This window comes from Lissotriton helveticus, chromosome 10, assembly GCF_964261635.1.
Source record: "Lissotriton helveticus chromosome 10, aLisHel1.1, whole genome shotgun sequence".
Lineage (NCBI taxonomy): Eukaryota > Metazoa > Chordata > Amphibia > Caudata > Salamandridae > Lissotriton > Lissotriton helveticus.
In genome coordinates this window covers 613,474,672-613,500,939 of record NC_136071.1, presented here as the reverse complement: position 1 = coordinate 613,500,939, position 26,268 = coordinate 613,474,672, and the positions used below count along the sequence as shown (strand labels likewise).

The 26,268-nt window shown below is 43.6% G+C and overlaps 1 protein-coding gene across 1 annotated transcript in view; it reads right to left on the bottom strand.

Moving 5' to 3' along the window:
- Window positions 1-26,268, bottom strand: part of LOC144784068 (uncharacterized) — a 1,315,621-nt gene that overhangs the window by 684,399 nt on the left and 604,954 nt on the right. The window contains exon 25 of the mRNA XM_078662758.1: window positions 22,158-22,313. Within this exon, the coding sequence (XP_078518884.1) occupies window positions 22,158-22,313 (156 nt within the window). The remainder of the gene's footprint in view (window positions 1-22,157; window positions 22,314-26,268) is intronic.

The window sequence follows — 26,268 nt, the reverse complement described above, 5'->3', positions numbered from 1 at the left end:
GGGCGGGAGGACAGCCCGTGAGGCAGTAGGAGGAGATTGGAGCGCCGGGCCCGTCTGAGCAGGATTACAATGAACCGCTCAAGGGATTGGAGGATGGGGGAGCGAGTTGCCCCTAGCATGAGAAGGCCAACCGGTCGTTGTGGTGCGGAGGAGAGTCCTCCAGTTATCCTTACCTGATGGTTGGGTTGCTGTGTTGGATTTGAGGATCCGCTTAAAATACGCAATGGTATTCTCTGCGCAAACAGCAGCGATGTGCTTTGTGGTGTCCAGCAATATGGCAGACACTGTTACAGGATCATTACTGAAAATTTTGTATGACTTTCTGTCTTGATAAAGATCCTACTGTTGATTCACACACACACTGAAGCTTAGACGAATTGGATGTTTGGACTGTGTAACCATCACAAACATGACCGATATCCTCTCTGGCTTATTACAAGTGCATTAAATCCTATGACATTTGTAATAAGGTGGACGGGACATCTATCACATTTGTGCTGGTGTAACCAGTCCACAAAACACTAAATCAGGCCCTAAATGTTTCGATTCTTTGACTACACTGGTCTAACAAATGGGTGGAAGCCATGCCCAGAAGACAGCCCATCATGCTATACCCACTTTAATAAAAACATTCTAGCATCAGGCAGGCTGAGTGGGAGAGTGGCCAAGGAATTTTATGATATATGGCTAAACGCATACAACAACCTGTCCAGGGGATTCCCCAAAGGTAAATCAAATATTCCTGATAATTATCTTTGTTTCCCTCTCTGGCGATGCACTACAAGACGTTACATTTCAGGAAATGTCTATTGGAAAATGTAGGGGAGATACATAGATACAACTAAATCAGCAAGGTAATAAAAACAATATAGAATGTAAAGACTAAATCAAGTACAGAGTAAGAATACATAATAGCTACCTAACATAACAATGATGAAGAACATCAGCAAAGGGAGGTATGAAGAAAGTGTCTTTGGTGGGCAATGTTAACTTACACTTTTTGGCAACATATAAGCAAAAATAATTAAACATAAAAATATTACTTGATACAAACTATGCTTACTAGAGAGTCTCAGCACACCAAGCATAGACACATGGGCTGGTGGGGATCATTACCTTGGTAGATATATGCTGATTCTGTATGGGGATGTTGCAGTCTTTCAAATATTCATCCTGGCACTTCAACCAAGTGACAGTGGGGCTCTACAACATTCAGAAATGAGTCCTAAGTGGCTTTAGCGGTTCTTCTATAACCATGCAATGATGACAGAGTGGGTGAAGGGGGGACAAGTCATTGGGCTCTAGGTTTTCTCTGGCTCTAATCTCCTTTAGATGACCATTTTTGTGGGCACCACAAGCATCTTATTCACTATTTCTTTGCCAGTGATATGGCAAACAGGACCTGAATCTCACAAGAGTGTCCTCTTAATGTTTCTGTCCTCTCTCTTTTTCTTGGGTCTCACAACTACAAAGCTTCATGACACATGCACAGTAGACGAGCAGGGCAATGAAACAAAGAGAGTAACACACTAGTTCTAAGACTGCTACAGAGCTGTCTGGTTGTACTCTAGTAAGTAGGCTCAGTATAAAAGTAACTTTGGAGTATAGAAGAACAGATTTGCTACAAAGTTAATTGGCGCTCTGTAGGAGAAAACTGGAAATCCATGTTCCATTTTTGTGACCCAAAGTACTCTGATGATAATGTGCTCCTAAACTAACTAGGACTTGGTTTTACAAGCAATTTGACTGTGCCACAACCTTCTATTGAGAGCTGCTTTCAGGCCTCTTGTATCACATAGAGGTCCCCATAGAATTAATGTTGGTAGAGGACTACGCTATGGCTCATAGGCCCTATGTGCCCAGTCCTTCACTTGTATTTCAAAAAGATTCCATTTGGTTAAACAGATGCGCAGGTAGATTCCCAATTTTGAACTTTGAACCAAGAGGACTGGACCATTTCCAATGAAGACAAGTGATACATTCAGTGCCTAAATAAATGTGAAATAGTCTTCACAGCTAAATTAGATTGGCATTGAGATTTTCCAATGATTCTTAGCACATAATTACCTCCATTTATCAAATATAGATAGAGCACATACTCATAAACAAACGTTCATAGAGTGGCTGAGATTTCCCTCCGTTTTTAACCTTCATTTTATAACCTCTTATAAAATACAGATTTAAAAGTGCATTCATTTACCCTAAATACACAAACCTTTCATATGGGCACATAAATAATATTGCTTTGAAGTGATCAGTTTTTAAACACTTTATTAAATACCATAAAATAGTTGACAGATTGGTTCATCTGTGAGATTACCCCAGAGCACTTGTATTGCTAGCGAGATGTAATAACTTTTTAATGCACATGTTTTAATGTTTAAAACTATGTATTTTTAGTATAATGAAATTTAATTTAAAAGCGTACCACAACTATATATATATATATATATATATGTACCATATCCCGAAGTTGCGAGAGATGGAGCTCCCCGCCACCCATGATCTACCTAGCCTCATGTAGCAGCCACTGCCTCCCCACTTTCCTGAGAGGCACTTCGCTTCACTAGGAACCTTGGACGTTCAATCCTGCTGCTGGGGTGTAGAGCACAACTGTGGGGCTGCTGAGACCTCCAAACTGCAGTTCCAACTCCCTCTCAAAATGGTGGATCCACTTTGTTTGCGGAGGCCACACTTTTTTTGCCCAGAGCAGTGATTTATTGCGGGTGGGGTGGGGCTCCCTTCTGTGCACACCCATGGGGGCCAGCGAACCTGGAAACTCCCCATGGCCCCCATCCAGCAATTTACAGGAGCCAGCACCTGGGCATGGACTTGTGGCCCAGCTCAGTTTCTCAAGGGCTTTCTCTGGGCTGCCCTTGGCTACGATGGAGTGTGTTTTTGTAGGGCTTGGGCCCTGTGCTTTTTCTACTGGTGGAGGCCTGTGGCCTAGTTAGCCTTCCCACCCCACCGCCCGAGGAACCCTGGAACGCCAGTGTTTGACTGCTGGCTCCCTCCAATTAGCCATTGGTGGAGTGCTGAATTGGGGGCGATGAGGTCCTGCACTGTACTCTTGACGTGGGGCCAGTATATAGAGGAGGACTCTGCAAGCATCTGGAGACGTTCCTTGCCTGCCACTGTTGCTCCGCTTGAAGGTGGGTGATCAATATGCCCTTTTGCAGGATATCAGCTTCACTTGACTGATTCTGGGTTCTCATACCCACATTTTTAATGCCATAGACCTTTGTTGATTTGTCCCTCCTTGTACCGTTGGGGTAATTGGTGACTCTTCCTGCGTCTCTGCCTTTTGCGCTTCCAGGGGGTCTGTGCCCTATCTTGGTGCCAACATGGGGTGCACGCGATGCCCTCAGGATGGTGTGGCCACAAGCGCCCTCCTACAGGGAATCAAGCAGGGCACTGGCGACAGAGACACTGCATATATGGATGACAAGTTCCGTAAACTCCTGGCCACCACCAACGTTTCTGGGAAATGCTTGGAGGCCAAACTTAACTCCCTTTCTGTTGAACTGGGTCTGATCCATGAGGATGTGCAGACGATTTTAGAATAGGTTACTGCTTTGGAGAACTCGGTGTAGAGCCTAGCTTCAGTGGTTCAGTTGGCGGATCATTGTATCTCCTCTTGTGAGGCACAGACTATGCGCGTGGCAACCTGTTTGGATGGCTAGGAGGATTGGGCTAGGTGTAATAACATCCGAGACGTGGGACTGCCTGAGCATGCTGAGGAGGATTCCCCGATGGCTTACCTCAAGACCTGGCTCCAGTAGGTCAGGGCCTCCGAAGGTCTCTCCAAATTCTATGCCTTAGAACATGCGCACAGGGTGCTTGCGTGTGAACCTCATCCCCGGGCCCGCCTATTTCTGTGGTGGCCCACAATTTTACATTTTCGGGGCCGGTCTCATCTCCTGCAGGAGCAGGCTCATGCACATGGCTCATTTATGGTGGACAATGCCAAAGTGTCTTTCTACTGCGACTTAAACTCTTCAGGTTTAAACTCAGAGGTTATCCTTTATTGCAGTCAGGGCTGGTCTGTGAATCAAAATCAAAACCGGCACTGACAAAGTGCTTGGCTGGGGGTGCGACCGAGCAGTTTGCCAGGGCCAGTTTCTGGCTTTTTTTTTTACAGGCCCGATATTGCAGCTAGCTGTAAAAACGTCCCTGGAACGAAAATGGCCCCAGGGGCCCAAAACTGCCCCCCAAGCTAGCTGCCCACCGGGGAAACGCCTGGTGTCCACTATGGCCAGTTCGTCCCTGATAGTGGTCAAGAAACTACACAACATGGGCCTCTTTGCTCGCCCCTGCTCATGTGTAGGTCCAGTCTGAGAATAAGGTGCATTTTTTCATTGATCCGTCTGTGGCCCGAGACGAGTTCAAACTCTACGACAAGGGCATGGTGCGGCCTGAATAGACTGGGCCTAACTATTCTGTGAGCCCCAAGCACCAAAATTCTTGGCGCCCTTCTAAGACACAGGTGGAGCTGGAACAGTCAGGCGGTTTAGATGGCCGCGAGGCTCCCGCCCTGTCATAGAAAACAGCAGTGTCCCGGGAGTGGGCACCCTGGGACACTGCAGGAGTCGGCCCTGGGGGGTGGGAGTACCCAGGGCCATCACAGGCTCCAGGAGGGGGGCCACACGGCTCAAGACCCCCACCCAGATATTTATTTTGAAAAAAAGAAGCCCCAGGGCAGCTGGGTGCAGTGTGCCCCCCTGCACAATCATTACTGAAACCACCTGGGGTGGCGGTTCCTGGGGCTTGGGGGGCCTTTGACCCCCCATACATTTAAAAAAAAGAAACCCGGGGTGGTCCCCGGTGCTGTAGGGGGGGCTGTGTGCCCCCTGCAAATATATATAGAAAGCCGCCCGGGGGCTAATTAATAATGAAGCATGGGAACCCGCGCTTAGTTTTTTCTATTTTTGCGTCCGGATCCGCGGATCCTACGCGCATCCCGTGATTTAAAAAAAATTGGGCTCTGGTGGTCCTTGTGGGACCCCCTAAGCAGGTCTAGGGGTTCAGGGTGTTTCTATTCTGCCCCCTTTTCTTGTTTTGAGCCTGAGTTTTTCTGTTTTCCTGTGCCTCGGTTCTACTAAGGCACAAGATGGCTGCCAACACTTCCTGGTTTGGAATGTTGACAGCCAATTAGCATGTCATCAGTGATGTCATTTGAGATATCATCAGTGATGTCACTGACCATGTCATGAGTGATGTAATATGTGATATCATCAACAGTGTATTGCGGGCGCGCAAGTTATAGTTAGCTCAACTAACTATAACAGGCGAATTTCTCTGGTTTTATATGAGTCAAATGTTCAACTAACTATAACGTCCCTGAAACCTATGTTTTTTTTGTGAATTTCTAAGGTTTTTTTAAATGCTAACTCCTAACTATGTCTGTAAAACCTATGTTTTTTTCTGTGAATTTCGAAGGTTTTTTTAAATGTTAATTTCATATTTTAATGTTTATAAAACCTAGATTTTTTCTACAATAATTTTAAATAATTTGGAACTATACTTCTTTTTTTTAACTTTAAAAATCATGTAATGTTTTATATCTTCCTAAAAAAAAGTATATTTTTTGGGGGAGAGAAAACTGCACTCCCATTCCGGCAGCGTACCTAGCTCCATCACCACACAAATACGATCCGCCATATTGCTAAACTCGTAAATGATGCGCATTTCGTATCCGACGAGTTCGTGGCACCACGTCCCATGTAACATCATATACGCATAAAGTCACCCCAGGTACTACTTTGGTATCCGATGGGTAAGCAGTACCAAGCCACGCGTTAAGTCATGTATATATGGGGTCGCGCCTGCTGCACATTGTGTATTCGACGAGTACACGCTGCCAGGCCCTGTGTTACGTCACAGACGTATAGTATCGCACCGGGTACGCCATTCCCTTTTTTGTAATTGTCATCTCAAAAGTATATCTAAATAAACTTAAACAGTATAAGAGAGCACGTGAAAATCTAAATTATTTTAAACATTTATATATTTCTAACTGTAATAAACTTATATATGATAAATATATTTTTGTCAAAATTGCTTCGGTTGCGGCCTCCTTGCACGCTCGGTGCACGATTGCCATGTGACCTTAAAAAAAGCATTTGATTGGTTCATAACATTTCCCATTGTAACAGTTGTACGACCCCACCCATTTTACTCATTCTCTCTACAGCGTTTGATGAGAGACACCTCCTCTGCTTAGAAAGCTTTTTTGAAATGTGTTTTCCTGTATACACATATCTTATACTACACACAACAAGCAACGATCATCTTGAACAATATTCATGCTCTGTACATTAGCCTTCCACGTTTCATTGCCATGCATCTCAAACGTTCCATCAAAAAACAAATATGTGTTACACGATGCCCCTGGTGTGTGTGTGTGTGTGCACATTATTGTGCTGCCTTTCGGTCCGGGTATTGGTGGCTCTAAGGAGTATCATCAGCCACTGGCAGACTGCACATCCTAGATCACATGCCATCTCATTAACATGCTACACTAATCTAAATTGCACACTCTGCGAGGTCAACACTACAAAAGAAACACACATAAGTACACTTCCTGGCCAGGTAGGACCTGAACAACGCCCAAGTCCCCGGAATAATTATTCACACCCCTACGCTGGCCTGGCATACGCAAACCCAGCCCACTTTGCATACGTATAAATAGGATAACCACTACGCCACACGTACCTCTTCATCCACACTACCTCAAAAATATGTCGCATCCACCTCGCATATCACAATGAGCAATAAAAAAATAAATGGATCCATGAGGTGTACACCATACTGGCAATAAACACGGGCTCTAAAATTGTGCGCCCTATTGCCTGTTATCTATGAAAGGGATCCATGAGGTGTGCACTCTCCTGCAATCAACACTCCATCTGAATTGTGAGCCCTGCTTCCTGTAGTGTTTGCTCACACAACAATGACAGCAGGTAAGCAGAGCGGCCTGGGTGCACAGGGCCTCCAATTGAGCACGGTGCGGCGAGAGAGGTGGGGTGCTTCAGCCTGGCTGCGCAGGTGAGAACAAACAATATTTCTGTGCGTAATGCTGTGATCTCTGACCTCATTCAGTCTCATCTCTGTCTCATTTTAAAGACCTGCTGGACCGTACTGTAGGCCTGAGCCAGCGGGCAGCGCTACCCTACAGACACATCTTCAGCTCGGTGCTGGAGGAGGGGTGGGATGCATCAGCCAGACTGCGCATGGGCGAATAAGCGATGTGCCATGTGACCTCCTTCAGTCACATCTCTGTCTCATTTTAAAGACCTGCTGTACCATAAGGTAGGCCTGAGCCTACGGGCAGCGCTGCCCTACAGACACCTGTTGAGGGCGGTTCTGCGGGAGGGGTGGGGTGCATCACCCTGAGTGTGCACATGTGAAAAAGCGATGTTGCCGTGCATACTGATGGGATCTCTGACCTCATTCAGTTACATCGGTCTAATTTTAAGGACCTGCTGGACCGTACTGTAGGCCTGAGCCAGATGGCAGCGCTGCCCTACAGACACGTGGCGTTGGCTTTTAGGACACTGTAGTGTGCTCCTTACTAAGTGTTCATGTACACAGGCTCCTGCCACTGCATTACACGTGCACATTATGCTTCTGGCATGCGCTCTGTTCCTTTGTATGTGAACGTTGGCATAACATTATTATTTAACCTTGTGTATTCCCGTGCACTCCAACTCCTCTTTCAACCATGACTACCACTAACAGTTGGTAGATCGTACTTCAAAAACGAAGGATGCACTCAACTCCTATTTTCTATCAAGCTTGAAATAAACCTTCATTTACCTCTAGAAGTTTCCACCATTAAATATTTCGCCCTTTTGAGACATTCATTTGATTGCCACAAGAAGGGCAGCGCAAAAGCTGACCCCACAATGGTGCCCTGGCATTCTGACACCTTCCATCGTGGTATCAAGACACCGTCCCTGACCGGAGACCTGGTCTACCGTACAAACGTACCCCGGACTAGGAGCTTGCACCAACACTTCATGGGACACACCAGTGGTGGCAGGAGAGCAGTGAAGCCTCAGTGTGCAAGACCTGTAATTGAGCACAGTGCGGGGGAAAGGGTTGGGGTGCAGCACCCTGGGTGCACAGGTGCATGAAAGCGATTTTCCCATAGCTAAATATGTAGGACTATATTATCAAAGAACGGCGATAACATTATCACCACTTTAGCGACAGGAAACTGCCGCCAAAGCGATGATAAGGGGTTGATAATATGCCCTTGTGAATTTCCATAGAAGCCCAGGTTCACACAACAACCTGGGCTTCTAAGGGAATTCACAAGGGCATATTATCAAACCCTTATCACCGCTTTAGCTTCAGTTTCCTGCCGCTAAAGCACCGATAATGTTATCGCCCTCCCTTCGTATTATGGCTCATAATCTCCGGCCTCATGTATTTAATTTTAAGGACTTGCTGAACCACACTCTTTCCCACAGACCCCAGCGTCCTAGACAAACGGGTGACAGGGGGTAAACACTAAGGGCTGGGTGCAATGGGCCAACGCTCTGTCTCCTCCTCCCTCTCTTCTTTTGACTCTCCCTTCCCTTTTCCCTTCCACCCACTCCCCCTCCCTTCCATTCTCACTATGGTCCTTTCATTCAGACTACCTTTCTTTACCTCTTCCACACAACACACATACTTATGGTTCATTTTTTTCTCGCAGGATTCCAATGCTGCTTCACCTGGAGTCCAACCCACGTTTTTTTATTATACTGTTCTATTAAAGTTACATTTCGATTTATTTCTGTTTTAATAAAGGTTACTTTTTTCAAATAAATAACTGAGTGTATATGTCTTCTTTTTCTGACAATACTTGTCTATTATTTATTGTGAAAATCATCTGTTTATAGGAGATTTTAAGGACAACATTATTTAATATTAGAGTGCACCTACCAAGCATAATCTAACTGACTATTACACAAAGGAAGCCTGGGTAATTGTCCAACTGCAAGAGTTCTATGAGAGAATCACTTTATAACACCATAAGTACTGCCCGTGTGATTACAGAACAAATAAGGCACTACCTAGGACCACGAGGCTTCAGGGACTGCTGAGGCCCACCCTGCATATTTAAATAAAGACCCGGAGTGTGGCGATCCCCGGACTTTAGTTGGCCTCGAACCCCTTGAACAATTAGTAAGCAATACCCGGGAAAGTGGCGCTCGGCTAGGCTGCAAAACGTTTTTCTGCCCTTCTGCGCCTAATTTACATGTGACATTAAGATCCCCAGTCCTACAGAGACCCCGCAATAGAATAATTGGATTGGCCACGGAACATTACCCACCCACCATGGGCCTCATTTAAAAGAACGGGTGAGACCCCGCTTTTTTTTGGGGTTCTTTTCTCTCCATTTTTACCATCCGCATCCCCTCTATTACAGCGATACAAGGTTGTCCTCCTCTCGCTTCAAGTAGTCAAACAAGTATTTGTTATCACAGGGTGGAAGCCATGCACCACCCTCTAATCGCAAACACAAATATCCAGGGAATGCACACCCCGGGACATTGTATGAGCTGCGTCTCAGAGGTCGCCCTCCCTAGGACCATGAGGCATTTGTTAGTATAAACGCTAACTAACACTACTTACACATGTGTGGTACAGCGACCCCAATGTAGTGAAGAAGCAGAGGAAGCGCAAAATCAAAAAATATAAATCCTATCAGAATTCGGATGACATAGTTCAATGAGCCGACGACCCTGGCATGAGTAGAAACAGCTAAACGAACAAAACGTGTCTTCAACACAACGCAAGCAATTTTGAAATATTGGTGAGTGGTGCCTTCTTTTTGCCTTCTCCCGCGCAACACCAAATTAATGTAGTGAAGAGGCAGACAGCAGTGCATCCAATAAGTAGATTTATTACAAGAAAACAAGACACCTGAAACAACCACCAACAGGAGCAGACAGCAAAGCAACCGTCTAATCCAGCACCGTGTACAAACTCCGCAAGGTTCCCCTCATGACAGCCCTACATTCTAACATTGCATACTGAGGGCCATATTATCAAGGAACTGCAAACTGCTGCTAAAACGGCGATAATGGGCTTGATAATATGCCGTAGAGAATTTCAATAGAAGCCCATGTTCTGGTGTTAACATGGGCTTCTATTGGAATTCTCTACTGCATATTATCAAGCCCATTATCGCCGTTTTAGCGGCAGTTTCCTGTCGCTAAAGCAGCGATAATTTTAACGCTGTTCCTTGATAATATGCCCTAATATTCTAGTAGAATTACATACTAACATTCTACTATGACTTACAATGGAATACTACACAGAGCACAAGACTTTACAGCAATGAGTTCATGTTTTCATCCACGAGTCTTGAGACCGGTGGGGGTAAGACTTTCGCTTCCCACTCCCTATATTGTATACACGTAAACTAACACTTCTTCCACAAGAATGCTACAGTGCCCAGAGCGCATCACTTTACAGCAATGAGCTCACAATTTAGGCTCACGGTTTAATCCCGGAGTCTTCACACCAGTAGGGATACTTAGTTTGCGTCCCACTCCCTATACACTATAAACACATACTAACACTACTTACATACTTATACTACAGCGGCTAGTATCCTACAGTGCCCAGAGCCCATCACTTTACAGCAATCAACTCGGTTTCATCCCCAAGTCTTCACACAGCTTCCCACTTCCGGTATACTATCAACACACAGTAGTGGTCAGTAGTTCACTTTCCACTCCCTGTATGGTATAAAGGCCTATTAACAATACTTGCACATGTATGCTACAAACACCAGACCACATCACTTTACAGCAATGACCTCATGGTTTAGACTCTTGGTTACATACCCGAGTGTAGCACCATATCATATCACCACCATGCCACTCTAAGCAACACTGCACTTTCAGGCCATTAACAGTGATAACTACCTACTGGCGGTAGAACAAATTACAATAGTTCCTTGATTCTTTTAGCTTTCAAAATGTCTCTCTATTACTGTCTTTCTACTTTTCCATAGAAATAGTTTTTTAAATATTCGAGTACACATCGAAGTCAGAAATGCAACGACTTCTATCAACACAGTTTCTAGAACATTCTACAACACGTGGAGGTTAAAAGTTCATAATTTTTTTTAAACCTAACGATATTTTTTTGCAACATTTTCTCGACATTTAACAGCACGTGCAGGTTAAAAGTTCACAATTGTTTTAAGTTCGAACAGTGCCTTCCAAATGCAAGTAGCAGGTGTGATTAAGTTGAGCAAATTGCATCCTATAGTATGTACTCCACGTGTAAACTGCTTTTTCTTAACCAATCACAAAGATACTTTTCCACAAAACAAATGTGCACCCTACTTTTAAAAAACAATGCTTTTCATCTCCCAATCAGGTCCCGTTTTGTATGCGAAAAGAAACGTAGTCTCTCATTCTACGAAGGACCTGCATGAGCTACAAGCATCTTTCCATACCTTCCAGCCATACCTTCAAAATTCTAGTGTGGATCGTAGGACATAGCTATGTTTTCTGGTGCAAGAGGTATGCAGAACAGAGACGTATTGACTTAGACCTAGGTTTACAGAATGTGGACATTAAATGGTTTGGACAGAGAGGATTGAAGTGGCACCAATTGTTGCCTTTGGTTAAAACCTGTTGCATCTCCAACACCCTGACCTCATGATTGTGCACTGTTGTGGAAACAACCTAGGCACATTGACTGGGGTAGGTTTAGAAATGCTTATGAAGGACACCTTTGGACAATTGATGTTACTTTTGTCTCAAACTGTCTTTATATATTCCAATATATCCCAAAGACAGAAGTGGAAATGGTCCAAACTATTTTTTTCTCAGATTGAAAAATCTTGTAAAAAAGTCAACAAAGATGTCTCGGCATACCTAAGAGACCACAAAATGGGGTCCATATACAACAACAACATACGTTTTGATATGGCAGATATATACAGAAGTGATGGAGTACACTTCACAGATCAGGGAAACCGAGTTTTCCTGAATAACTTGAAGCTGTGCATCCGCACTTATATGTAGCTCTCACTAATGAACACAAGAGCTCTTTTTAGAGCCACCCTATAACTTACAACTTAGGCCTGCTATTTTAGGGCCATATAACGCCAACTCCTGCACCATGTTATCCATGAAATTAGGCTGCTGAGAAAAAGAAGGGGGGGCAGAACAAGTGTTTTTCCAATGTTGACATCCATAGGGATACTAAACACAACTACAGCCCGCACATTTGGACGTAACTACACCACATTTGTCAGGAAGGTAGTTCTTGGTCAAAAAAGAACCTTTGTATTATTTGGTGTAAATCCATTTAGTAGCTTTGGAGATATTAAAGGAAATCCAAATTTGTATATCTAGGGATGTGGATCCTGACAGCATCTGACACTCCCCGTGCTGAATCTGATTGGCTGCCAACACTTTCACCAGGAAGTGTTGGTAGCCATCTTAGGACTCGGCTTGGGCGGAGTACCAGAAAAATATTCAAAAAAAGAAAAGAGGGTAGGGTAGGAATACCCTGACCCCCTAGTTGTGTTGCTGGGGGCCCCCCGTGATTCTGACAGGACCAAAAAGCACTTTTTAAAAAACATTTTGCCTCAGGAATGTGACGGCGTCTGGAATAAATGTAAAAAAGAAAATCAAGCACCAGCTTGTGTGTTTGTTTTTCATGGCCAACGTCCCATGGGCATTTATTAAAAAAAGAGGGGGCACATAAACACCCCAGTCTCTTAGAGCCCCAGGGGTTTATTTTCATATTGGAGGGGGCCATGTGGAACCCCCTTCATAGGCTCTCTTGAGCTCCTGGAACCACCACCTCCCCAGGGCTTAATTTAAAATATTGGATGGGGGCCGGGTGGACCCCCTTCCATGGGCTCTTTAGAGCCCCAGAGACTACCACCTCCCTGTGGCTTAATATGAATAAATTGTGGGGGTACCTCACGGAACCCGTGCCCCGGGTACCATCATCTCCCTGGGGCAGCAAGTCAAATAAATGTGGGAGGTGGGCGGCGTGGCCCACCTCACGGGTCATATACAGCTCATGGGACTGGCCTGTGAAAAGAAAATGAGGGGACCATCAGCACCTCCTCTTGTCCCTGTGTGCCCACCCCCGGGAAATCACTGTTTTCTTATGCTGACAGCTCCCACCAAGCAAAAGCAAATACTCTGTTTACAGTGGGCGAAAGCTGTCAAAGTGCTAAAGTTCAGAAACGAGCAGAAAGAGGCAAAATTGAAGTTAGAAACCAGAAGCAAGCGGTAGAATGCAGGTCAGAAACAAGTGGAAACAGGAAAAAGAAAGGTCAGGAGCAAGCAGAAAGAGGCAAAATAGAGGTCAAAAACGAGCAACAAGAGGCAAAACAGAGGTCCAAAATGAACAGAAACAGGAAAAATGAAGGTCAGGAGCTAGCAGAAAGAGGCAAAATAACAGGCAAAATTAGCAGAAAGAAGTACAATTGAGAGCAGGAGCGGGAGCGGCAGAAAAACCAGTGGAGGAGGCACGAAACCGAAGACAGCAGAGGATAGCGGACTGAAGGCAAGCTAGACAGTAGGGCCGTCAGAGAGGGAGCTGGCACAAGGACCTGCTCTAGCGTGCGCCCCTGATTTTTTTCCATGCATCCACTCACAGACCCACTCAAGCACTCACCGACCCTCTCACAGACACACTCACAAACACAGGCCCCCACTCACTGACTCACTAAGAGACTCACACCCACTCATGCACCCATTCACAGACCCATTCTGAGATTCACACACCCACTCACAGACCCACTCAGACACTTATGTTCACATTCACAGATCCACTCAGAAACTCATGCACCCACTCACAGATCCACTCAGAGACTCAAGCACCCACTGACACAGAGTGAGTGTGTGAGTGGGTGCGTAAGTGTCTGAGTGGGTCTTTGAGTGGATGTCTGAGTGTCTCTGTGGGTCTGTGAGTAGGTGTATGAGTGACACTGTGGGTCTGTGAGTGGAAGCGTAAGTTTCTGATTGGGTCTATGAGTGGGTGTGTAAGTGTCTGAATGGGTATGTGAGTGGATCTGGGAGTGTCTGAGTGGGTCTGTCAGTGCGTTGTAAGAGTGTCTGAGTGGGTCTGTGAGTGGGTGTGTAAGTGTCTGAGTGGGTCTGATAGTGGGTGCGTAAGTGTCTGAGTGGGTCAGTGAGGGGATGTGTGAGTGGGTCTGTCAGTGAGTGTGAGAGTATCTGAGTATATCGGTGAGCAGGTGTGTGAATGTCTGAGTGGATCTGTCAGTGGGTGTGAGAGTGTCTGAGTGGGTTTTGTAGTGGGTGCATGGATGTCAGAGTGAGTGTGTGTGTGTATATTTTTTGTAAAAAAAAAATCAGGATTTCTGAATTCGCCGCAAAGTTACAAGGGGGCTGCGCTGAGCGTCGCATCACATTTATGAATCCTCGCATGTGGAAAACAAATGTTTCTGGGTATTTTCTTCCCCATCAAGGGTCCCTCTCTGACCCCCATGTTGCACTCAGGGTCAGGGTACCTCTACTGTGTCCCCTTACACTACATTTCATGTTTATTTTTGTGACCAGTGACCGTTCTCCGATGCCTAACAAGTTTCTACTCAAGTTGTGGCCAGTCAATCATGGCAGTGCTGTTTGCGCATGGATTCAGGAAGCGCCACAAAGGAATCACAAGAGGGTCCATACCGCTAGACATACACATTTGTTTTTTCCTTTATTATCAAGAAAACTACTGAATGGATTTACACCAAATCACAAAAAGCACACTTTCTAGACCAAGATCTAGCTTTTGGCCAATTTTGATGTAATTCCATCCAGCGGTTCGGGCTGTAGTAGAGTCTAAAATCCCTATGGGAAATTGTATGTGGTAACCGCATTTTGATACCCCCTCTTTTTCTTGGCCCCGCTTCATGAATCACCCCGAAGCTTTCAATACAGCAGCTAAAGTGAGTGGGAACTAGTTTTAAAAATTTCATGAGATTCATCAAACGGCGCAAATCTTATTGGCGAAACAATAACCGATTTTCCTATGGAAACTAGTTCCTAACTATGCATATATTTTTCCCAAAGGTATCGCTCTCTCTCTCGCTATATATATATCTATATATATTTATCTATATCTATCTATATATCTATCTATATATCTATATATATATATATCTATATATATATATATATATAGATATATATATAATTTTTGGGGTTGGACATTGAGGAAGGTGTTTGCGCCGAAACACGAAGTCTGCTTGGTGTTGTGGATGTGTTGGCAATTAAAATCTGACGAAATAAGCATTCCCACTGTGCGCCTCAATTTGTGATCACGATGAGATCATTGTTTCGGGATATATATATATATATATTCACTGAAAAAACCATAGGTTTCACACCAGTTATAGTTAGGAATTAGCATTTAAAAAACCTATTAAATTCACTGAAAAAAACATAGGTTTCACACCAGTTATAGTCAGCTGGAAATTTTACTCACATAAAACCATTGAAATTCCCACGTTATAGTTAGTTGGACTCACTATAACTTGCGCGTGCAATGCACTGCTGATGACGTCACATATTACATCACTCATGACATGGTCAGTGACATCACTCATGACATCACTGATGACACCATCCAGTGAATGTGTGTATTTTTGAAAAATAATTATGTGTTATATATGTATATGTAAAAGTTGATAGAAGAATACATGTTTGAATAAGTGTTTACATAGATGTTTTTAAAAAAAAAAATGGATTGGTTAACTCGCTTATTAAGTGTATCTTAGTGAATACATATATTAGTGAGTAATGTTTAAATATTTAAATATATGGATTAGTGTTTCACTTTGTGTATAAGTGGCTGCATGGGTTGGTGAGTAGCTACATGTGTAGGTATATGGGTTATTAGATGTTTTTCTTAGTATCAGTATGAGTGTTTGTATGGTTTGGTGGGGGTATTACTTAGCACATAGATGCATGAGTGACTGACTCTCTGTTTGTATGTGTTTTGAAGACAGCATATGTGCAGGACTGTATGGGTGGATGAGTGTATATATGTGTGTGTTAGTGACTGAATGACTGTCTCACTAGTGTCTTTATCAGTAACTACATATGTTTTAATCTAGTATATGTGAATATTGATGTATATAAGTGAGTATATGTGAGAGTGAGGGATTGTAAGAGTTCCTGTTTAAATTAGTATGTGTTTCTAGAAGTAATTGTTTAAGAGAGTAAGTATGTGTAAGTTTCCTTAGAAGTAAAGTGGTAGTGTGTGTATAACTGTATATGCAAATAAATGGATGTTCAATAGTTTATTTACATGTGTGAGTATGTGTGAGAGTATGTTTTAGATGACTGTCGGTTTGTAAGAGGATGTATAGGTGTATCACTACATATGATGAGTGAGTATATGTATGAGTGACTATATAGAACTGTTGGTGAATGAGTGGATGTGTATATAGATGGTGGAATTATTGAATTGGTTGTTGTAACTGGTATGGGTATCTCCATTCTTTTGAAAATTTTAGTTTCTATTTTTGAATATGTGTTTCAAGGGTTACATTACAGTGAAAGGAGGTCTGTCACTCTGTCACAAGGATGGTGCCATCAGTGATGTCATGAGTGATGTCACTGACCATGTCATGAGTGATGTAATATGTGACGTCATCAGCAGTGCATTGCACACGCAAGTTATAGTGAGTCCAACTTACTATAACGTGGGAATTTCAATGGTTTTATGCGAGTAAAATTTCCAGCTAACTATAACTGGTGTGAAACCTATGGTTTTTTCAGTGAATTTAATAGGTTTTTTAAATACTAATTCCTAACTATAACTGGTGTGAAACCTATGTTTTTTTCAGTGAATTTCAAAGGTTTTTTATTAGCAAATCTCTATAGGTATGAAATGTAATATTTTTTGTAATGAATTTTATATTGTATAATTATGTAATAATATTTTTTTTATGTTTATTTATTAATTTATTTTTTGCCCCGGAGCGCTCCCGGGGCGCGTATCGATGCGCTCACCGGTGAGCGCAGTGTTTCGGCGCGTACCGGTGAGCGTCCCGTTAGCGCTATTGCCGCGAACGAAAACAATATCGTGACGTTTCGCGTAGCCGCGTGATGCGTCTTATGACGCACGGCGTAAACGCACCCGGAAGTGCCCGGACGTATACGATCGCGCAACGTCCTGACGCGCTTCCGCTAGGCGCCCCCGGGCGCGCTCCGGGGCGCATAGCGTTAGCGCGTCGGGTCATGTGACCTGAAAATAACACTTATCATTGGTTGAGCTCAGTTTTGGTTTCCAAATGATGAAGGCCCGAGTCATGTGACCTGAAAGTAACACTTTTCATTGGTTCAGGACAGTTTTGTTTTCCAAATGATGAAAGCCCCCACCTATTTTCCTCATTCTCACTTTGTACTTTGAGTGAGGAAGACCTGTTCAAAGACCTATCTGTACCTATTTGTCTGAAAAATGGCTACAGTAGCAGCAGCTGCAGGAGCATCTGCTCCACCTCCACCACCACCACCACCACAAGGACCACCCCAACACCACAGTGGTGGAGACCAAGAAGAGGAGGACGAGGAGGAGCAAGAGGAGGGGGGATTCCTACCAGAAGATAATACCCCATATAAGCCAAAGGAGCACTTTATCTGGCAGTTTTTTTCTATCCCAAAGGACAAGAAGAAAGTTAATGCGCCAAAGGCGACTTGTTTAATTTGTGGTTTTGAACTTTCAAGGGGGAACCCTAACAAAAAATACTCTTTTGGCAACAACAGCATGATTCGGCACATGCAACGCCGGCACCCTAATAACTATGCTAGGGCAGAGGTCAGGGAACTTGCCAGAAACCCTGCCTAATCTTCTGCCAGCACCTCCCAAAGTAATCAACCCACCCCATCGGGTCCAGAAGCAAGGGAGATGAGCACAACTATTCAAACCAAGTTTTCCAATTTCAAAATCGGTTGTATATTTTGTGGCGTGACAATATGCTATGGTGAACAAAGCATTACACTTATCACCCGTGCTTGGGATCACCACAAGTGCCCGAAGAAACATTAATTTTTTCCTGTTTTTTTTTTTGCTCCAGTTGAGCCATTTACAATTCTCTGTTTTTTGTTTCTCCCCATAAAAAATACAAAAAAATATAAAACTGTTCAGAAAAGCCAAAAAAAGTAAAAAATGTTCAAAAAAACAATAAAAAAAATATAAAACAACGAAAAGAATTAAAAAAAACAGTTCTTTTTAGAACTACCTCTAATTTATAAAAAAAATGCTACATTTTTTGGAAACTCCGTCATTCTTTTTTCTCCAGGGTACGCTCCCCGGTACGCTCCCCAGTACGCGTACCGGGCGCTCCCCCCCGCGAAAATCGAATGTTGTTTTTTTTTGCCCCGCGGGGCCCTTTTATGGCCCCCACATCAAACCTAGGAGGTCAGGGGGGGTCTACCCTGCCCCCTTATGGTCATTTCCCCCTTTGTTTTTGCCACCTCTTGTGTCTTGATCCTACCGAGACACAAGATGGCGGCCGCTCCGGACTGTTTGGAATGATGACAGACACCCGAGAGCCAATCAGCTTTCCGCGCGCAAACTCGCGTTACGCGCCGGGTGCGCTCCCCGGTGGCGTACCGGGGCGCGCTTATAGATATATATTTTTTTTTTAACCTAAATTACTCAAAATCCACTGGAGCACATATCTTGAGACATAGCAAAGGCACATCGGGCTACCAGTCCCTACAATTTTGCCAAGTTTGGTGGAAATCCATTCAGCCGTTCGGGCTAAAAGTGAGTCCAACCGCCCTATGGAAATTAACATGGGGAAAACATGTTTTGGGACCCCCCTTTTATCTCGGCCCCCGCTTGACGAATCCCCCCGAAACTTCCAGGAAAGGAGCGGAACGCAGCGAGGCAAATTTAAGGAAAATTACAGGCAGATCCCTCGATCTGGGCCAAAGTTATTCCCAATAGAATGTTGCGGATTTCCTATGGAAAACAATCCTAACTATAACTACCTACTGGCGACCGCCAGTAGGTAATATATATATATATATATATATGTGTATCGTTTTTTGGGTAAAGGTCATTATAATGGAAAAAGTATTTGCGATTCGTGTACAAAACTGGAGAACGTTAATTCATTAAAAACAACAATACTTAACACAGCTGAAATGGAATCTCAAGAGAGACATGCTGGACAGCAGCCCCTCCTGCGCTCTGGCCACTAAGTCACTTTTCATTAATTACCTCCACTTGCCTCTCTGTTATGGGCATGTCAGAAAAGCATTCAGCTGGCACACAATGAATTGACACTTTTATGATTGGTATAAATGGCCTTCAGTAATAGTCACCTGCCCACTCCATCAACAGACATCAGTTTGACAGTTACAGGAACATCAAGCGCATTTCTTGTTAAACATTAATTCCGTGTCAGGTTTTTAGAAGACACAGTCCAGACCATAATTCAGTTTGAAGAAAAATGACCCCTAAATGACGGCAAGGGATACGCAGTCTGTATGTGTATTACGGCTGATGTTTGCTTTACTTTTCCGGAAAGGATGTCAGATCCCGGCCATTTGCAGCATCTTTAACCCCTCAAATGCTGCAGGTATTTTAAGTCCTTCTTGTTCAGGGACGTGGGTGAGGTATTCACAAAGTTATTTGAACAAGTAGGCTTCGCTTACACAAGCAAATATACTTTTCAATGACAGAAAAACCACGCTTTCACAAAAGTTCATTTTGTACATGCAAAAGGATTTACGTTTGCAAAGATTTTCGTGGGATCTAGAGCCACAGGTATGTAGCTTTTTCTCAGTCGTAAACGGTCCAATTCGCAGAATCGGACTGTTTACGATCTGATAAAAAGCCTTTTTCTATGTACCAAACCCTGTTTTGCGATTTGCCAAATGGGTTAGAGATTCGGTATTAGGAAGGGCCATGTTAGCAGCCTCCCTTCCTAATAGGGACTTGCAGTGGTATGTATGAATATTTTGTGACAGAAATGCGGCTCCAAACATTTGCTTTTACTCCCAAATTTCAAATTGGTTGTAACCTATTCACAAACTGGCAGAGGTCCCCGAGGGACCCCTTTCCCTTTGTTAATGTATGCGTAAACATTTGTGAGGAGGAAATAAATAGAAAACTTTTAATTTTTCTGTTTTCTGTCCCCAACAGGCCACCATCCCTGTGTTTTTAGCGAATCCCAATTGGTTGCAAATTGTGACCTACCTCATGAATGTTAATGAGGTAGGTCAATTGTGACCCACTGTGAATTGCAAACAGTATAAAACACACTGTTGTACATAGCTGTTTGCGATTTCCTAATAGCCAATCGCAAAAATACACTATTAGGAAATTACAAACTTAAATATTAGTACCATTGGCCCTTAATGTGCAGCCATTGGCTGTGGTGGGCCTTCAAAGACTGAAATGTACTGCAGGTAAGTAGGCCTGGGCGGTAAATTCCGCTCGCGGAATTTGTGGAATTTGGGTAATTTCGCGTTCCGCGGAGAACTCGAAATTGCCCAAAATTCTGCTTTCCGCGACTTCGCGAACATTTTAGCTTGTTTGCGTTCTCAAAATACGTGTTCGCGAGATATTTCCCCCCTGAGCACGCAAACAGTGATTGTGAACAGGAAAAAAGCATTGTGAACAAGCAATTCCACATGTTCGTGGAATTTCTGCGTGTTCGCAGGGATTTTGTACTATTTCGCGGCGATTTGCGTAACACGATTACGCAAATTCCGCCCACCCCTACAAGTAAGTGCATAGATGCAAACAGTTGTGACTCCCTTTTGACCCATGAGCAATCTTGCACTACGATCAATCACATTGCAGGTTTGCAAAAGTGCTCCAAGCCTATGCCTGTAAAGTTGGGCCTGTTACAGATTTGCAGACGCAACCTCGGAAATCTTTGTAGATTCCCCAAATTAGTCAATCTACAACACAAAATCATGAACGTCCTAGAGCAGATTTATTCATGTTTAGGTCTGGCGTTAGCAAGCCTTTTGATTTTGATAAAATTATATGAAAAATATGCTCAGTTAGAGGGACTTGCGGCCAGCGCACTTCATCCATTGGTTGGTTATTGTGTATTCACATTTTGTACCTCCTACACCAGCATATAGCATGGAGCACTTGGTCAATTGGCCAACTTCACTGTGACCGTTCTTCCCTTTCACAAGCAGCACATCTACACACAAAGTAGTTCCCTTCTGTAACAGTGGTTTTAAGACCCAAACATATTTTTTCTTTTACCCACTGTTTTTGATTGAAAAAGCTTGCCAACTTCCCCAGTAATAAGGTTTTACAAAAAGCCTGAAAAAGGTAACCTATTGGCTTTACCAATGCCTGTTTAAGAAGTGGGACGATGTCAGACAGTTACTCTACCTTTGCCATCTTTGAAAGGGAAGGCAACTTTATTACAGCCTTATAGCCCACCGTAGCGAGCTACACCGGCTATTAAAGGTCCGCTGCAGCGTTAAAGGCCGAGCCGAAGGCGAGGGACTTTAACAAAGCAGCAGGACTTTAATAGCTGGTATAGCCCGGATACGAAGGGCTATAAGGCTCTTAGAACATTCTGCCTCTAGAGGGCAGAATGTTCTAACAAATTAAACAAAGCCTCCAGGGAGCGCGAGGGGATTGAAATCCCCTCAGATTCCATGAAGCTTAACAAAGAAACATTGGAATGTTGGAGCTCCTGGCTTATACCAGCCATTATAAGCCCGAAGCACCAATTGTTTTCAATGGAACTTCCAACATTCCAATGTTCTAAAAGAAGACACAGCCCACTTTAAATTTAATGATTTCCTTGATTATCTTTCTGATTCAGAGAGCAGAAATATCCTCTCACTGGCATATTGTTATGAACCATTAAAAGTACACACATTTCACAAATGCATTGTGACTGCATTAAATTCTAATCTAACACATTCATATAAATTGGCTAAGGCCTGCATTGAAACTCAGAACATCACACTTCCAGCCCATAATTCTTAACGACAACACCGGGGGTCAGACTACATAGATTGCACCAGTACTCATGGTGTAATTTACGTAATCTGGAGGTAGATTGGGCCTATAATGAAAGGCTGTAAAGTAGCATGGAGGGCAATCAAGAGCAATGATGGCACTGACATTTCTGAAAGTTCAACTCTTGACGTTTAATTGAGGGTTACCTAGTAGTCCATACTTGATCCTAAGTGCATTGGACCACGAGTTGTCTCGAAGTTGAAGAAGTCCAATGGTATGTGTTCCAAAGACGCCCGGAAGATAGGCTTCCCCATCTACAGAGTACTGCTGTAGTTTATCATCTACTTTCTTCTCCAAGTGTGCTGTAGGAAAAGAAATGAGAAGTCAAGAAAAATCACAGGCTGGAAAAAGGTTCTACTCTTGCAGAAAATGGAGCATTCTCATGAGAATTGAACACAGAACTGGAGCAGAAAACTCTCAAATTGTACAAATTGTGTAATGGATGGCAAAACAAAGGTCCATGAACAGAAATTCAGAAATTAGAAAATCATTACCTCCACTTAGAGACAAACAAAGTGTGTCGCCCAAAAGAAAGCACCATGAGAAAAAAAACACATACATCCCTACCCAAAATAGGAACCACTGAGGGAACACAAGCAGCCTCAACCTTGTTCTTTGGGTGTAAAAATGGCTTTACCATCCAGTGCCATTCTCTCAGTCTTTTCTCTAGCAGCTTCCCTTTTCACTCTATGTGCCCCACCCCTTGCTTTTGGTGAAGAAAGCCCAATCCACCACAGAAATGCAGAGAGTGTTTGTTTACATGATTCTACTCTTCTTTGGCTCATTGGGCTCCCCTTTCACCAAAAGCAAGGAGAGAAATGACTTCTTAAGGATTTTTGGGACCCTGGTCAAAATATTTTGTGCCCCCCAGATCTCAACAACTTTAATTGTGTTTCTTATTTTATGCTTATTCAAGCCCTTGTGATGCCCAATAATGTCAAATTATGTGTTAAACTTTGAAAAACGTAGGCACAGAAAAACACCCAGAAACACAGGCTGCTGGCTATCTGCTAGCCAAATTTTACCAAAGGAAAGTTTGAACAGGCATTAGTAAAGCCATTCCTTTTTGCACTTGAATCTAAATCTTTCAGTATTTAACCAGCTAGTTACTCTCTTTGTAGACAAGATAACACAAAGGTTGCTTGGTGGATGCTTAGAGGACTAGTGAGTAATATTAAATTAAGTGTTTTTCAAATAGTGCTTGAAACTGCAGCCTTAGTTGCTAGATATTCATAATTATAAAATAAACCCCTTCACTACTGGCATTCTTACAGCAACTGTAAAAAGTAATGGCCTACTCTTCTCCATGCCTTTGGTGAAATCTGATCACTTCCTCCAAATTTCTTTTCCCCTGTCTTGTTCCTCTTCTTCACTTTAGATGCATACATTCTCTGGCTTAGACAGCTCCTCTGATGCTGCTGAGTGAGAGACATGGGAGGGTCAAAAAGCAGCACACATAGAAAGAGGAAAAAATGAGGTGAAATAAAAATATTTTTTCTCATTATCCCTCCCTTGGGGATGCATAGCATTTTGAAGCATTCCAATGTCTACTAATATTAGTTACTCTGTGAATGTACCAACATCCATTGGTGGATGTGTGGGAACACCTACGCTCCACCCATGGAGTGCCTCCCTGGGGCAGAGTAACACAAGCAACCAACTTGCACTGCCTTGCGTTACTCCAGATTTACTAAGCATTGCATGGCCAAGCAAGGTGACCTTGCGTGGTTTGGTAATTCTGACTTTGGTGTTGCTTTACCCTTGTGTTACCCTATGTGATGCATGGGCATTGCAACACTTTGATTACTCTGGCCCTGGGTTTGTGCCCAGGAGTCACCTCAAAATATTTATGAGGCCCTGCGTCACATTTACGCTGCCGTTGCTTCATTTTTTGTGACGCTGTGGCGGCGTAAATAATGCGCCACGTTGCTCCATATTTACGAAGTGATGCATCTAGGTTGATGCGTCACTTCATAAACCCTGCGCTACATTATACCTGCATCAGGTTTAATGTATGCAATGTTGGCGTTCCACCGCATCAAAGCCTTGTAGAAGTGGCTCTTTGAAATCTATAAGATTTCAGTGTGCCACTTCTAGGATGCCATTACGTCAAAACCTTACGCCTGTGTGACGCAGGCCCTTGCCCCATGTGAAAGGAAACTTTGCTGGAGTTGCTCTGTTTTCAGACACACCCCAGCAATGCGCCACTTTTCCGTCTACAGATACGTCAGTAATACTGATGTATCTGTAACTCTTTGCGACATGATGCACAATACTGTAAATACGGCGGCATCCATGGTGTCGCAAGGAGGGCGCACTGAGAAGTGTTGCATCACTGCTATTGTCGCAGCGATGCGACACTTCTCATAAATAAGGTCCTATATAAAGCGCTGTAGTGCCCTTGGGCAAGTTTGCACTTTATAAAACTGTGAGGGAAAAAAAAGAATCAATATGTTTGAACAACGGGCATTGCATGCTTGTTTACACGAGAGTTTGTTTGTACATGGCTGTCAGTGGCGTAACACAAAATGAGGGTCCCTCCTGAGAATGTGATGTGGGGGCCCTGAGCCTCCTATAGCTTAGAGATATTGATTGGCCTGAAGCTGAGCAAGGGGGCCACCTTGAAGGGTTGGGGGCCCCCTGGTGGGCTGTGGGCTTTCCCTCCCCTGATGTCTATCATTGTTTTACCAGAGACTTTATATAACATAAGGCCATATGGTTTTGTAAATAATATGCAAACATAAAACACAGCTCAATGCAGATCTTAGAATCTTAAAACAACTTTATTATCTGAGACATTGTTCTCGGTACTTAAGAAAAGGCTTTGCAACCGGAGAAGCTGACACTGGATATTTAATTTGGCAGCTAAGACATTCTCTCAGAGTGTTTACTCGTTTCACTTAAGCTGTCTTGAATGACCTTCCCCGCTGAGACATCTGTGGGAAACCTCAGATGCCACGGGAACAATCTGAGTGAAATGAAATGGCTCCTGGCATTTAATCCGTGTCTAAAAGCCATGTTCAAATTCGCCAAAAGTCATTTGAAGTTTCTCATCCAGTCTGCGCATGCGCACAATTTACACAAACATGTCATCAGTGTGAGAGATTTCACTTATCAGTTTAGTCTGAATCGATTAAGTTAAATGCCACTACAAATATGTCCCCTGCATCTTCTTCCTCGGGTGTTGCTTAATACAGTAGCAGAAAACGGCCAGTTACGGAGAAAATTCGGAGTTGACATTTTATAAGGCCGATCCTTCATTATAATTTGAAATACATGTGCTTTTTAAATTGCAGATGTAGATGACACAAAAAATAGGTTTTTCGGTGATGTTATTCAGGCTAATACATCGATTATACAACGGTTCAAAGAGAAGATTGGGAGGAAAGGAATTACAATACAGCTAAAACGGGTGTTACATTTCTATAGGGAAATTTATTTGGCTAGAACTCTCCTTGAGCTTCCAAAATGCATTTTTTTCCTCCTTACCAAAGTTCAAGGTAATGAAAACCTTTCACCTACACAGAGGGCTTATTTACAAGCCCATCGCCCCACCGGTGCCTCACTTATTGATGCAATGGCAGCGCAATGGACTTCCCCATATTTACAAAGCCATGTAAACTCACCCTGTGTGACTTTTCATGGCTTTGTAAATATTTTTTTTGAGACATTACAGTTTAACATCACTATTCAAACTTTGGACATAGACATTGTCTCACTGGTCATGATAAGTCTACTGGTCGCCAAAAATATAATTCACAGAATTGAAAAAAAGATTTCTGCATTAGACAATAGAGGGGTAGAATGGTGTAATGATCCAGTTGATATTATCTCATTGCCGTGAGAGGAATGGCCGCCCAGAACCTAAGTCCAGCCACGGCCCGTGGAGGGAGTTTCGGTGGGGCGGAGAGGCGGGGCGGGGAGGGGCAGGGTGGGGGGTGCTAAAAACCGAAGTATGGATAATTGAAGGTAAGTAAACAATTTAATTAATAAAACGAATTTCGTAGCGCGCCCTGCATCGCAAAATGTGATGCAGGGTGCGCTACGAAATTCGTTTTATTTATTAAATTGTTTACTTACCTTCAATTATCCATACTCCGGTTTGTAGCACCCCCCACCCTGCCCCTCCCCCGCCCCACCGAAACTCCCTCCACGGGCCGTGGCTGCTTTAGTCCCCAGCAACCTGTGGGGCTACGACGCTTCTTCCTGCGCCCGAAGGCGCGATAAAGCTGCCGGTGGGCTCCCGCAGAGTTTGAC